Raw genomic sequence first — 14,377 nt, forward strand, 5'->3', positions numbered from 1 at the left:
TCAAAGTTTCTCTCCTTTATACCAATATTTCCCGCACTGATGTCATAAAGTTATCAAGGAAATAAAAAAAAGGTCCAAAGTATATCTGATTCTGTAAATACATGTTGGTATGAAAATCAACATAACTTGAGACTATGATGTCACCCCTGTAACTTAGACTATGATGTCATCCAGTCATTTGTATCTGAATAGCTGAAGTCATTGGACAAGATTTGAACCTCAACTGTATAATTGGGGACCTGGTAGGCTAGAGGTCACTGTGTGAATGTTTTAATTCTATATGCTTACTGAGGTTGCAATGGATTGTATTCTCCCCAGGGAGTTGTGGAAGTATAAAGGAGACTGTTGTACTGCTACTGCTATTGCTATAGGTCTACGCAAGGTGTAAAGCGGGAAAGTGCCATACACAAAATATTATATCATCATTACAATGCATGAAGTATCCATGGAAATACCTGATAACATATTGACTTTTGACAGGGTTTCATGGAGTTAACAGAGTTGTTCTATGGATACTACTACAGTAGTGACTTACTGGTGGAAGTCAATGGAACACAAATCAGTTATAATATGCCATTGGCTTATATCCTGGTTGCCATTTCATATTTTGTCATCAGTTTGTTACTCATGGTCAGGCAGTAAGTTTGGATTTGCATTAATTGCAACAGATTTGACTTTGTGTGTCGGTATGTTTGAACATTCACTCTTGTATGTAGAGCTACCTAAAATGGTCAACAACGTAGGAAAGTATTGTTACTAAATGTAATGTTTTCTATGTGTGAAATCAATTAACTCACACTGCAAGACTGTAAATACATTTCATTAAAAAAATGAAAATAATTTGAAAGTTTCTTCTGAGAACATTTAGTAAATATACAGTACTGTTCATATGTGTACTTTTGTCATGTTTCTAGTAAAATGAGTACTCATGACCAAGATATTGATTTATACCTTTGTACTGAGTATTAGTAACTTACAAATTATGTAGATATTAGCTTTATACTTGGCAGTGATCTAATGTGTTCCTGTGTAAGCTTGTATTTAAAAAAGAAAGCTTTCATCTGTGTTTAACAGAGAAGAAAAAAGTACATTACTGGTGTTGAAATCATAATACTTTCTTTGACAGTACTGCCAAAGGTTTCCGTGAAAGCATGGCCAATCAGGAAGACCATTTCTACAAGCATTGTAACAAGGTGTTTGCTGGCTGGGACTACGGTATGACAGATGAAAAATCAGCCAAACTTAAACACAAAAGTCTTCATTTTGAACTCACAGTAAGTCTGGGAAATTATGCTTATTTGATCACTCTCAGAGCAAGTGCACATGTGTATTCTGTAAATAAGTAGTTTTACTGCAGTGGAAATACCACTAGTATATACACACCAGAGCAAGTAATCACTGATACATATGCAATAATACCACTAGTATATACACGCACCAGTGCAGGTAATCATTGGTACATATGTAATAATACCACTAGTATGTACACACACCAGTGTAGGTAATCACTGATACATATGTAATAATACCACTAGTATATACACACACCAGTGCAAGTAATCACTGATACATATGTAATAATACCACTAGTATATACACACACCAGTGTAAGTAATCACTGATACATATGTAATAATACCACTAGTATATACACACCAGTGTAAGTAATCACTGATACATATGTAATAATACCACTAGTATATACACACACCAGTGCAAGTAATCACTGATACATATGTAATAATACCACTGGTATATACACACACCAGTGCAAGTAATCACTGGTACATATGTAATAATACCACTAGTATATACACACACCAGTGCAAGTAATCACTGGTACATATGTAATAATACCACTAGTATGCACACACACACCAGTGCAGGTAATCACTGATACATATGTAATAATACCACTAGTATATACACACACCAGTGCAAGTAATCACTGGTACATATGTAATAATACCACTGGTATATACACACACCAGTGCAAGTAATCACTGGTACATATGTAATAATACCACTAGTATATACACACACCAGTGCAAGTAATCACTGATACATATGTAATAATACCACTAGTATATACACACACCAGTGTAAGTAATCACTGATACATATGTAATAATACCACTAGTATATACACACCAGTGTAAGTAATCACTGATACATATGTAATAATACCACTAGTATATACACACACCAGTGCAAGTAATCACTGATACATATGTAATAATACCACTGGTATATACACACACCAGTGCAAGTAATCACTGGTACATATGTAATAATACCACTAGTATATACACACACCAGTGCAAGTAATCACTGGTACATATGTAATAATACCACTAGTATGCACACACACACCAGTGCAGGTAATCACTGATACATATGTAATAATACCACTAGTATATACACACACCAGTGCAAGTAATCACTGGTACATATGTAATAATACCACTGGTGGTATATACACACACCAGTGCAAGTAATCACTGGTACATATGTAATAATACCACTAGTATATACACACACCAGTGCAAGTAATCACTGGTACATATGTAATAATACCACTAGTATATACACACACCAGGGCAAGTTATCTCTGGTACATATGTAATAATACCACTAGTATATACACACACCAGGGCAAGTAATCTCTGGTACATATGTAATAATACCATTAGTATATACACACACCAGAGCAAGTAATCACTGATACATATGTAATAATACCACTAGTATATACACACCAGTGTAAGTAATCACTGATACATATGTAATAATAATAAGATATGCATAAACCCTGGTATGAACCCCTGTGTCTGTGAATGTAAAATCACTTTGTTATATACTTGTTTGTAGACTGATTTGGAAGAGGAGAGAAGAGCACTAAGAAGAGCAAAGCGTACAGGTTGTAAGAAATGTGGTCTATACACTACAAGATTCATTATCAACATTATAGTCATTATTGTACTAGCTGGGGCTGGCTATCTTATCTACTATACCACAGACTTTGCATTGCAGGTGAGTTCAGTCTTTCATTTCATACTTGATGAGGATCCTTGTAACAGAGAGAGAAATCTGGTGAAATGTTTATAGGTTTCCATACAATAGAAAAGACAACAAGAGAGAGAAAAATGGAGACAAGACAGAATGTCAGGGGGAAAAAAGAAACTGACATCACAAAGAAAAAACTTAGTAATTAAGTTTAGGGAACAAGAATGTTACAAACTTGGAGAACTTATCTAAAAAGAAAAGTGATTATGGCAGAAAAACAAATGGAGCAGGGTGTACACCTTTGAACTACAGAAACATGGTTCAGTAAGTAAAACAACAGTGAAAAATAATTATACAAGTAATAAAAGCAGTTATAAGATGTTAAACAGATTGGGATAGCATGAACTATGATAACACAACCAGGAATAATCTACTATTGTAATCTACACACCTTTGTATTTTGTTTATTGAGTTGTTGACATAGTTGTTGTTGTTATTGTTGTCTGTGTACAGAATAAAAACAACCCAGTGACATCCAGCGACATACTACTGTTCTTAATTAGTTACTTACCATCCATCACTATATCAGCACTCAACATTGTGGTACCCCTCATTTTCACTGCATTGATTCGATTTGAAGATTATAATCCAGAATTTGAGGTCAAGTTTACCCTTGCCAGGTAAGACTGTGTACAAACAAAGCTACTATCAGTTTGAGGTCAAGTTTACCCTTGCCAGGTAAGACTGTGTACAAACAAAGCTAGACTTAGTCTATCAGTTTGAGGTCAAGTTTACCCCAGTTTGAGGTCAAGTTTACCCTTGCCAAGGAAGACTGTACAAACAAAGCTAGACTATCAGCAGCATAGTAAAGAATGAAGTGAAAATGAAAATCCCTAATCATATCAACTGATTCTGCTCTGTACATATGTAACTCTGTGTAGTAGTAGTAGTACAGAACTATTTTTCTAAGATCACCAATGTTACCTTCATGATTGGGGCATCATATCACATTGTCTACAGGACTGTCTTTCTGAGATAAGCATTTGTTGATTCTGAATAGTAACATTGTATTTCATGTGTTCACAGGACTGTGTTTCTGCGGTTGGCATCTTTGGCTGTCCTTATTGCGTCCATCTATCCTCAGATTGTGTGTAGTGGCAGTGACCAAGATACTTGTGGTGTTTGTCAACCAAGTAATCTACAGGTTAGTCTTGTCTACTTTATCCGACATTCAGTGTATCAATACATGGTGGCAAGCTAGTCGATATAATACAGTCAATCATCCTATATAGATATTGCAAGCTTGAAGCCTTTGTAAATATATAATTATTCTGAATCTGTCATAACTTAGATCCCATTTTAGAATTCTCTGAAAGGCTAATATTAATGTTTGTCGTTCTTTGTATCAATGTCTGTTTACCACCAACATTTTACCATTGTACAAATAAACTAGCCCATAGACTTGTTGTCAGAATACTTCTCTGAAACCAGTTGGTTTTATGAACAGTATTCTACATCTAAAAGCATCTTACAGTAGCACAAAGCACACGTTTACGTAGAGTGTGCCACAGAAGTAAACTTTAAACTTTTACTGCTACTTTGTTCATGAAAACGCCAGTTTATAAGTGGCTTAGAGTTATTTCTGTATTCAGAGAACTATAATCAAAACATTTTGTATGATATTGTTGAATAGTTCTGACAGTGTAGTGTTATATTTTATTTTCAGTGTTGGGAAACGTATGTTGGTCAAGAAATGTATAAATTGGCAATAACTGATTTCTTAGTCGTTACTGGAACTGTGTTGTTTGTGGAATTCCCCAGAAAGTAAGTAATGCATATACAGTCCGTATATAGTTTATTGATGTTATAACCAGTGTCAAAAAATGTGAAGTGCATGATGAACAGATTTATGTGGGCAAAGCCTTTCACAAAATAATTTCAAAGATATCTGATGAAAGAGATGGGTTCCACCAAGTGTATAGCAGCTTACAGTCTGACTTAAAGCATCAATCTGTATATCCATTTTATTTCTACCTTTGTAGAATGAATGAATATTTAATTACTTTGAATCATTGTATTCATATACAATATTGTATACTGATGTATGTTTTGATATCAACTCTATACAGTATAATATGATAAATGTGTCTTAGTTCTGAACTACCAGTAAAGTATGATAGTGTATGCAATCAATAATGTAACACAAGGTTGTGTGTGTTTTAATAATAGCACTCATTAACAAACAATACTGTATACATTGTAATATGGTATACATGTGTCTTAGTATTTGAGCTAACATTGGTGATGGAAACATGTGTACCGTCAGTTATGTATGTAATCAAATGCAACACATGTTCTGATGTAGTGTGTTTTGATACTTATTAACAAATGTAATACTCTATGCCTTGTATAAATTTAGATAAGTTTCTTAGTTCAGTGTTATGAGTGATGTGTACCATCAGTACTGTATGTAATTAAATCCAACACATGGTCTGATGTTTTGTATTTATAGTACTCATTAACAAATAATACTTCATACAGTATAAAGGATGATAGCACAATATGTCACACAAGCTCAATAAATGAACTTAGTTTGAGGTCCCAGTGATGAAAATTTTAGTGGCCACACCACTACAATTGATGCAACATAAAAAAAAATAGAATTTTAATAAACTTATCAACATCTCAGTAATAAATATAGCACTTGCTATCATTGAGTGAAAGTTGTCAAAATTTGGTTAGAAGTGCAAAAATGGAGTTCAGCATATGCCATCAACACTCAACTTGTTATTTTGTTATTTATTCTAGGTTAGTAGTGACTAAGTGTATCTGTGGTGTCACCAGGGCTATTGGACAACAGGAGTTTGAAATTCCAAAGAATGTCCTTGACATTATTTATTCACAAACCATTTGCTGGTGAGTTTATTACAGAGTGATTAGTAAACTGTCATGTATCATAAGATTAAGTAAAAAGAAGACATGTATTCTGGATGTTATACTTGTATATAGATTTAGTACACTAAAACAGTGATTCCATTACAGTAAATGTAGCAATTAAAGCAAAGAAGATTTATAATGGGCCTAATCTGTGCAAACAAAGCTATAAACACAGGAGTGTGAGTGGGGATTGTTTAACTGTAAGGAAAGAGGGAAAAGTGAATACACAGACACTTGATACTAAGATTGCTCACAGAGATACGTCTTAAAATAACCTTTGAGTCTGCTATTAAAGGGAGAAAAAAACAGTGTCCTTTCCTACATTGGAATGTAATCTTATCGGTTTTGAAGTGACATGTAAAGAAAAAGTTTTAAATTTATAGATAGTACCTTATGTATATTTATATAGTGGTATTATATATTACACTATGTGTGTGGTAAGATAAAGTAATAATTTACACTCTTACATGGATTCCAGAATAACCTTAGATGAGAGAGCAAGTAACACCAATTTATTATATATATTTCATTGTTAACCTATGCTGTATCTTGATTCATATCATACAACTTTCCTATTGTTTCATTATCATGTAAGGTTTTACATAAGGTTTTGTTGGTGCATTTGATATAAAAAATTGAATACCCCAGGCCTTTATATAGTTGTGGGTTCCGTGCATGGTTCCACATTGTAATCAGGGTTCTCCCCAGGCTTTAACAGTTGTGGTTCCCATGTATGGTTCCACATTGTAATCAGGGTTCTCCCCAGGCTTTAACAGTTGTGGTTCCCATGTATGGTTCCACATTGTAATCAGGCCTTCAGTTTTCACAGTTGATACAAAAGGTATGGCAAGAATTTTGTGACATTTTATATTTTGATTTTGTTTTCAGGATTGGAGCTTTCTTTAGTCCACTGCTGCCTTGCATCTGTGTATTGAAGGCCTTCATTTTCTTCTATCTCAAAAAATGGAGTTTGATATATAATTTCCTGCCCCCATCAAGACCATACAGAGCATCAAGATCCAATTCTTTCTTTATGATTGTCTTGTTGTTTTCATTTATGTTGTGTTTGGTTCCCATTGGATACAGTATGGTTCAGTAAGTATCTACTCCCCCTCCCCTTTCCTCCTCCCATGCACAGTACAAGTCTATATACGGTACTTGCCATGGATACCGACATAATATCAAATCATCTCTAACCCTAAGAGATATCGTGAGGTTGGATGAAGGATAGCACTTGACCATGTTAGTCTGCTCTCAAAAAAGACTTCCAATAGAACAGTTTAACCTTTTTTCAACCAAAGTATAGTTTTATACATTAAAAGCATATCATATTAAGGGACTAAATATCAAAATAAAAGAAAGAAAAAGAAGATGAAAAGGTAATCTCTTCAGATTCTATTTGATAAGTAAAATACATGAAAGGAAAATGTGACAAACAAGTTACATTGTTGATGTGATAGACATGCTCACATGTGAACCTTAATTTTGATTGCATATATTGGTCCAAATAATTTTTTTTTAATTTGTTGAATGATCTCCACTTAGCAGCACCCTAGTACTAAAGCAGGAGAAAAGTGGAAGACACATGAAAACCATAACTGTTCAGTAGGGGCAAACTGAGCAATTACCCTTCTTATATATATGACTGAATAGTGAAATCCAACCAGTCCTTGGCTGGTTCAAGCCCAGACTGTCATAATACTCAGCATGTGTCCTAGCTGCTTGGCCACCAACTAGTAAGATACTCATAGTCAGAATAATAACTCAACATAAGTAGTTTTTCATAATAAAAAAAATTCGGACAATCTCATGCCAATCTCTATATTTATAAAACATTTTAATACCATGCTTACAATTATTGTAATTTTTTACTCCATTCAGAATTGAACCTTCAAGAGCCTGTGGTCCATTCCGTAACCAGACCACCATGTGGCAGACTGTCACCATAACAGTCAATGAATGGCCTTCCTGGTTACAAGGTATCCTGGATTTCATATTCTCTGCAGGATTTGCTGTGCCATTCCTCATCATCCTGTGGTAAGTCTAGTCTATGCCAGTCAAATAACAAGTCAATTGTAATAGTCAAAATGAATTCTAAATCAGTTCTGTCCAAAGTGTCCTTTCTTGTGATCCATCACCACCCAATTCCTACAGCATTCTATAAACTTTGCATATATTGTCAATTGTATACTTTCTTTCTTCAACAATTACTTATGTGTGGTCTATTCCTATACGCATTGCAATCATCACCATATAGTCAAATGAATTCCTCTAACACAGAATTCCGTTTTTACCACCAACAGCAGTGTATGCTATTGGCAGAGCTTGATATAAACGTGATGATGTTATTGCATCCTGATGTCACTTATATTCAAACTGGAGGTTGAGTTTGTAATAAACTGAATAAAGTAATGAATTACAACCTCCTGTCAGTATGTGATGGATAATGACTGACATGTGCTGTTCATCCCTTCCCCAGCAGGAGATTTAGCTAGATTTTCAACAGAATTTGTCCATTTGACTAAATATGGAGAGAGATGATAGAGAATGACTACACATATAGTAACTAGACTACACTTAATGTGCAATGTTGTATTTCCTATGAGGGGAAAAGTGGCAATTGATTAAATATAATGATGTTACAGTGTGAAGTACTTGAGACATGAATGTGATCTTTGTTTTAGATTTGTAGATTTATTGTATTGCAGACTTTTGAATACAATAACCAGTATAATATACAGTTTATAATTATTTCTAAACAGTGTTTGTCTGTAAATCCATCTATAGGTTTCAAAAGACAAACACTTTAATCCAAAATGCAACATTGGTATGATTTATTCTATCAACTGCCATAACTCAAAATCTAAGATTATGACCTTTGACTGGGTCTTGACCTTTGACCTGAACTAATGACGTCTTCATATTTGATTGACAGCTTGTCACTGTATTACTATCACTCCATCGCTAGTGCACACAAAGAAGTAGTCATCAGGCTCAAAGAACAACTTGTTATGTAAGTACAAAAACCAAAGTAAAATAATTTGTATATCACCATTGTGGTCATATTTAATACTTGTGTTGTTTATAACATGTGTGACTTACAATTATTGATGTTTATGTCAATACAAAGCAATATCATGGTTACACACATGGGTCGAGTGTTTGTTTGATGCAGGATGACCATATGCCCTTTTGGTTTTAATAAATATTGCCAGAGCCTACAAATCCTGGTAAGACGTGTTCATTTCTAGATTAGTTACATTTCTTGTACTTGGTGATATAGTTAGTATTACATGACTTGTATTAGTAGTAGAGTTGATAAAAAAATAAGTCTTGTTTTCTAGGTTAAGGTAAAACTTCAGTGTTAGTAGACAAGCTACAACTTAAAACAAGTCCTGACTGTGCCATTGTCTTTGTGAAAGTATAATTTAACTTTGAATCATCTTTCTTCATCTACATTCAAAGTAAATCTAATACTGTCATATCTTATACCTCTGATATTAGTATGGAAGTATATTTCCATAGTATTAGTATTAGGAAGTGTTTAGCCTACTAGTCTGAGCTGAGTTTGTTTCACTATATAATCACTTATCAATGTAATGCTGTCTTTCTGAACCTACTCGGAAATGGCATTAATCAAAATATAGGGATTTTAGTCAGCTGTATGTGACGTTATCTATATCTGATACATATAAAACTGCACACCCGGATATGATATGGTATCTTAGTTGATAAGATTAGTATAGTAGAGTTGCCAGCATAATTCTGAATTGTCCACTAAAACGTGACAGTATTACTGACTGATATCAAACATGGTATACTTTATCAGAGAGAACTAATATTTACACATAGTCTGTGTGTGATATCAACACCAGGAAATCTCACAATTAATGTGTTTTTGTGTTATGGACGCTTACATCGTGATCAGTCATATCTGTGACAAAGGTTACATACATTCAAAGCTGTTACTCATGACACAACAAGTATTTCCCAAGAAAACCCAATTTTTTACTGACTATCATTTTGCCATTGCAAAAAATATTGTATTCATACCAGGGCAAACTGACTGTTATCACAATTCTGTACTAGTAGAGATATCCAATCTCTCTATTTTAAAGTACTAAAACTCCTATATCCTGAAATGAGATGCTAGTACTAGCTCATGCTACTTTGTAGATCACATTACTATATAAACAGCAGTGCACCATATAATTTAAAACAATTTCATATCAATATTACATTTTACTCAAGTTTGTGCTTCCGTTATTAGTGATATATCCTCACTTTAAACATACTAAGGTCGATGCTGAAAATAGTCACAGTAGCTCTCTGTCACACATATGAAAATAACAATGAAACTGGAAGCTCTCTAGTGCAGAATCTAAAATTACTTGTCAGTGGTATGACTTATATTAAAACTATCAGACCAATTGAATAATGTTTTACAACCTGAAATTGTCACCAGTTTGAATTGTGAACATTTATGATATGTCTTGGTTTAGGTCAATCTTACTGTTGATTCAGGTGTTAGGATTAGTCAAAATTATATATTTATTGCACAAACTATATTGAGACATTCCTTTCTGTAACTGTTATTCTGTACTGACAGACTGTATGTCATTTATGTTTTCAGGGAGGGCAGAGATAAACAGTTCTTGCTGGCCAGGCTGCAAGAGTTGGATCCTGAGCAGGGCAAAGGTCACAAAAAGAAAGCAGCAGAAAGCAAACCTCCACCAGATCAGCCATCGGCAGCTTGGGGTGGCAACGAACCACAGGCTTCCCATCCCAACATTCCACTTATACAAAACTAGTATACAGACTTTGTGTTGTTATGTGTTTTGATTTATCAACACACTCAACATTTGATGGTTTTTAACCTACTAAACTATTATGATTGACTTCAGTTGGGATCTATGCCTATCCCTTTGTACTGTAACTATATGATTGACTTCAGTTGGGATCTATGCCTATCCCTTTGTACTGTAACTATACAGGATATGATGACCCTTTATAGTTTGGATGGGTTCCAGATACTCTCATACTTTTATATCAATCATAACATCTGTGCCCCTTTCTAACTGATTTAATACACATTTTAATCCTACAGTACATGATTTGGGATGAAATTTTATTCCATCAGTGTGTATTCTTCATGGCATAGAGCCACTACGACTGTGGGCAAACAGTGTTGTTTGTGATCCTAGCTTCTAAGAGTAGTATTTACTGTTCCTATGTACAATATAGAGGCTGTTTGTTACTAACCATGAATGAACTCTGTGTTTGTGTTGTGATTCAGAATATTAGAGTTGGCCTCATAGGACTGCACAAAGCAATAAATAACAAAGTGCCTTAAGTGTGCAATGCTCAATAAATCTAAACTGGTGAAATTTTACAATATCAGGTCTACATGTCTCATTGTGTGTTGTAACTTGTATAACACTGGAGGTTATTTTGTATTGTTATGCAAATAATCAGCTAGGAGTGTTTACCTTCACATAATTGGTCTGTATTTGTACATGTTACAACATGATGTTTACCATCTAGGAACTTTGGGATTTTGATCTTCTCATTAAACCCGCCTGGAATCTATGCTTTACTGCAGGGGGAAACTACATAAGAAAGACGTAAATGATAGTGTGGATCTGGCGCCATACTACTTACAAGTATTGTGTCTTTTACATACACAATTCAAAGTAGAAGGTGTATTGTTACTTACACTAGCAAGTACAGAACTTTCAGTTTTCACTACGTTTTTATCAGCATTCCTATTAGTCGTTAGAAATCAGCATAGTGTAAAACAATTCAATAGATTCTCTTACAGTATTCCATGGGGAACATATCACATGGCATGCAACAAATATTTTGACACAAATTTGTAATTTTTATATCATATTTTCATCCTGTCAAAAAGGTATGTGTACAGCAATAATCAAATTAAATATCATAATTTATGAACAAAATCTAAAATGTCTGAAATATGATGTGTACTTGAGCCATACACTTATCATGATGAAACAACAGATTTCACCAAATTTAAGTTACATTGATTATAATTTTAGAAGCCATAATTCATTATTACATAATACATTACTTTTAGCACATGATTTTAGCACATTTAATTTCTTTCTCTTTAGTGGACTGTACTTCTGTTGTCAATTCCTTCTATATACTATATAGTTTGTTTGTTTATTGCAAAACTGAGTACTGTCCTATGCTTGCTAGTCTAGTTCCTATACAGTATCATTACCAAGACTGTCCTTGCTGAAAACAACTAACGATGGGACTATTGTCACTACTAAGACACATCACAAAGAAGGATATATCAGTATATGTCATTTTGACTAGCTTAGGATCTGAACAGTAAAACAAATTCCACTATGGTTTGCCACAACTGACAGTGAAATTATTTTGTAAAGGATTGATCCTAAGGCAAGTTATCACCAGCAACTATGAAGTCTTTTTATATTGACACTTATCAAGTTTATATAAGATTGATTACATTTTTTGAAGCCCTTGACATGCAACCCAACACCTGAAAAGCAGAGTAGTACCGATCAAGTTATGAAACCAGTCTACTTTGTCAACAGTTGGTGTGTTTTGTAGATGCTAAGGGCAGCAACACTGACGGCAATATTTACATTAACATGGCAACAACTGCCAAACAACACCAATCAAAAGTTATAGTCATACATATATCATTCCTAGTGCCTTGGCTTTCTGAGATGATCCGTGGCTGATTTGGTACTTTTATTTTTTTGAAATTCTTGAAAACTGAATGTTTCTAAGATTTTCCCCAGTATTTTCATGTCTGCATTTACAAAAAAAAGTATTCTTTTATGTATATATAGTTTTAAAAATTGAGACTTTCCATTTTAAGTATTATAATACCCACAGTATTCATCTACTGTGCTTTGATCCACGATGTTAACAGTATTCAAATACAATGATAAACCTGACAGAGCAATACCTATCCAGTTTTTTAAAACTTTTCTGAATCAACTTTTATGAAAACAAAAGTATAATGACATAAATATCTTGACTGGTAATGTTTGTAAATATTTTGTTGTGATTCCAAATAGTGTTACATTTTAACACTTTGAATACTTTATTTTCTGTATGTCATTTTATGTGTATGTTCCAAAGTTTGAATTTTTAATGGTTCACCTAGCTTCCTAGTCTGTAAAGTATGCCATGATGGAGTGCCCTCACACAACGGTCAACCCCTTTCAGAGAACACACCAGTGAAGGTGAAGTAACAGGGCATATCTTACAGTCTAGTCTGTTCATTGCCATGTTTGTGAATCAAACTGTAAGGTAGAATGTAATTTTGACAGTGCAAATGTTTTGGCACAAACACAGACAAGTAAGAAATTTACTTGTCTGTGGCACAAAGTACTTCACCAAAGATGTAATATTAGTAATGCTGGGTAGCCATGAATCCCATGGTTACTAGTTTCATTAGAGTGTTGTTTTTAACAGCTGTATTCAGGTACAATAACAATCATTTATTACTCCACCCTCTTCATTGAGGTAGTCAACTAGTATGAAATGACAGTGTTTTAGCTAGGATCAACAAACAGAGGCAGATAAAGTTTGCAATACACATCTAACCCAGACTGGAAACTTAGGTTGATGTTACTTTAATACTTCAACCCTTAGCAATACTAGTCAAACTTGATACTTGTATTTAGCTAATGTTGTACATACTGCATTACTACAGTCATGTTTTATATTTTTTACTATCTCTCTATTTTTTTGGATGTATAAGTGCAGTAGAGACTAATTCAAAGTTAATATTATGCATGGCGATGTCACCTTTGTTATCTCTCTAGTGGAAGTGTTTGTAAAATTAACTTGACATATCAGTGTTTATATGCCATTATTTGGGATTGTTTAGGCTAGAGTTTGTGGTTGTTTCTAATTTACCTTCAGAATCATTGTAAACCCTAGAAGGTAACAGTTCTCAGTGTATCATTTGCAGCATATTTTACAGTGTTTCTGTAGTTTTTAAGTTGTTTTTTAAAAAGCCTTTGTTACTGTGTATTCACATGACATAGTAATATGGATATGAACAATTTGAGTCAAATGTAACATATGGCCAACTGCCTGTAGCAGAATAATGTGAATTAGCAGTTTAGCTTTCTACAGCAAGGCTTGTTTTTGTTATTTTTAGCATAAATAATGCAGATTAACCTTAAGCACTATTTTGTTATACCTTCAGTTTTGATTATAGCATAACTTTTGTTAACTGCACTGATACTGTTGTACAAACTTAATAATAATAAAAAAAGGGATTTTGATGTAGGTGCTTGGCACCATGTATTTTTCATTCTAAAATTTACATAAAATTTGTAAATATGTTGTGTATAGTATTTTATGAAGTCAGTGAATTAGCAATAAAGCACACCACAGGTATGTATAAAGTGAAAACATT

The 14,377-nt window shown here is 33.8% G+C and overlaps 1 protein-coding gene across 1 annotated transcript in view; it reads left to right on the plus strand.

The window, feature by feature from the left end:
* Nucleotides 1-14,365, plus strand: part of LOC144435045 (transmembrane channel-like protein 7) — a 38,380-nt gene extending 24,015 nt beyond the window's left edge. Inside the window, exons 7-17 of the mRNA XM_078123587.1 lie at nt 481-638; nt 1,127-1,274; nt 2,872-3,033; nt 3,520-3,686; nt 4,093-4,210; nt 4,733-4,830; nt 5,815-5,922; nt 6,832-7,038; nt 7,825-7,980; nt 8,879-8,956; nt 10,577-14,365. Of these exons, the coding sequence (XP_077979713.1) occupies nt 481-638; nt 1,127-1,274; nt 2,872-3,033; nt 3,520-3,686; nt 4,093-4,210; nt 4,733-4,830; nt 5,815-5,922; nt 6,832-7,038; nt 7,825-7,980; nt 8,879-8,956; nt 10,577-10,754 (1,578 nt within the window). The 3' untranslated portion in view covers nt 10,755-14,365. The remainder of the gene's footprint in view (nt 1-480; nt 639-1,126; nt 1,275-2,871; nt 3,034-3,519; nt 3,687-4,092; nt 4,211-4,732; nt 4,831-5,814; nt 5,923-6,831; nt 7,039-7,824; nt 7,981-8,878; nt 8,957-10,576) is intronic.
* Nucleotides 14,366-14,377: the final 12 nt, after the last annotated feature.

This window comes from Glandiceps talaboti, chromosome 5, assembly GCF_964340395.1.
Source record: "Glandiceps talaboti chromosome 5, keGlaTala1.1, whole genome shotgun sequence".
NCBI classification, from domain to species: domain Eukaryota; kingdom Metazoa; phylum Hemichordata; class Enteropneusta; family Spengelidae; genus Glandiceps; species Glandiceps talaboti.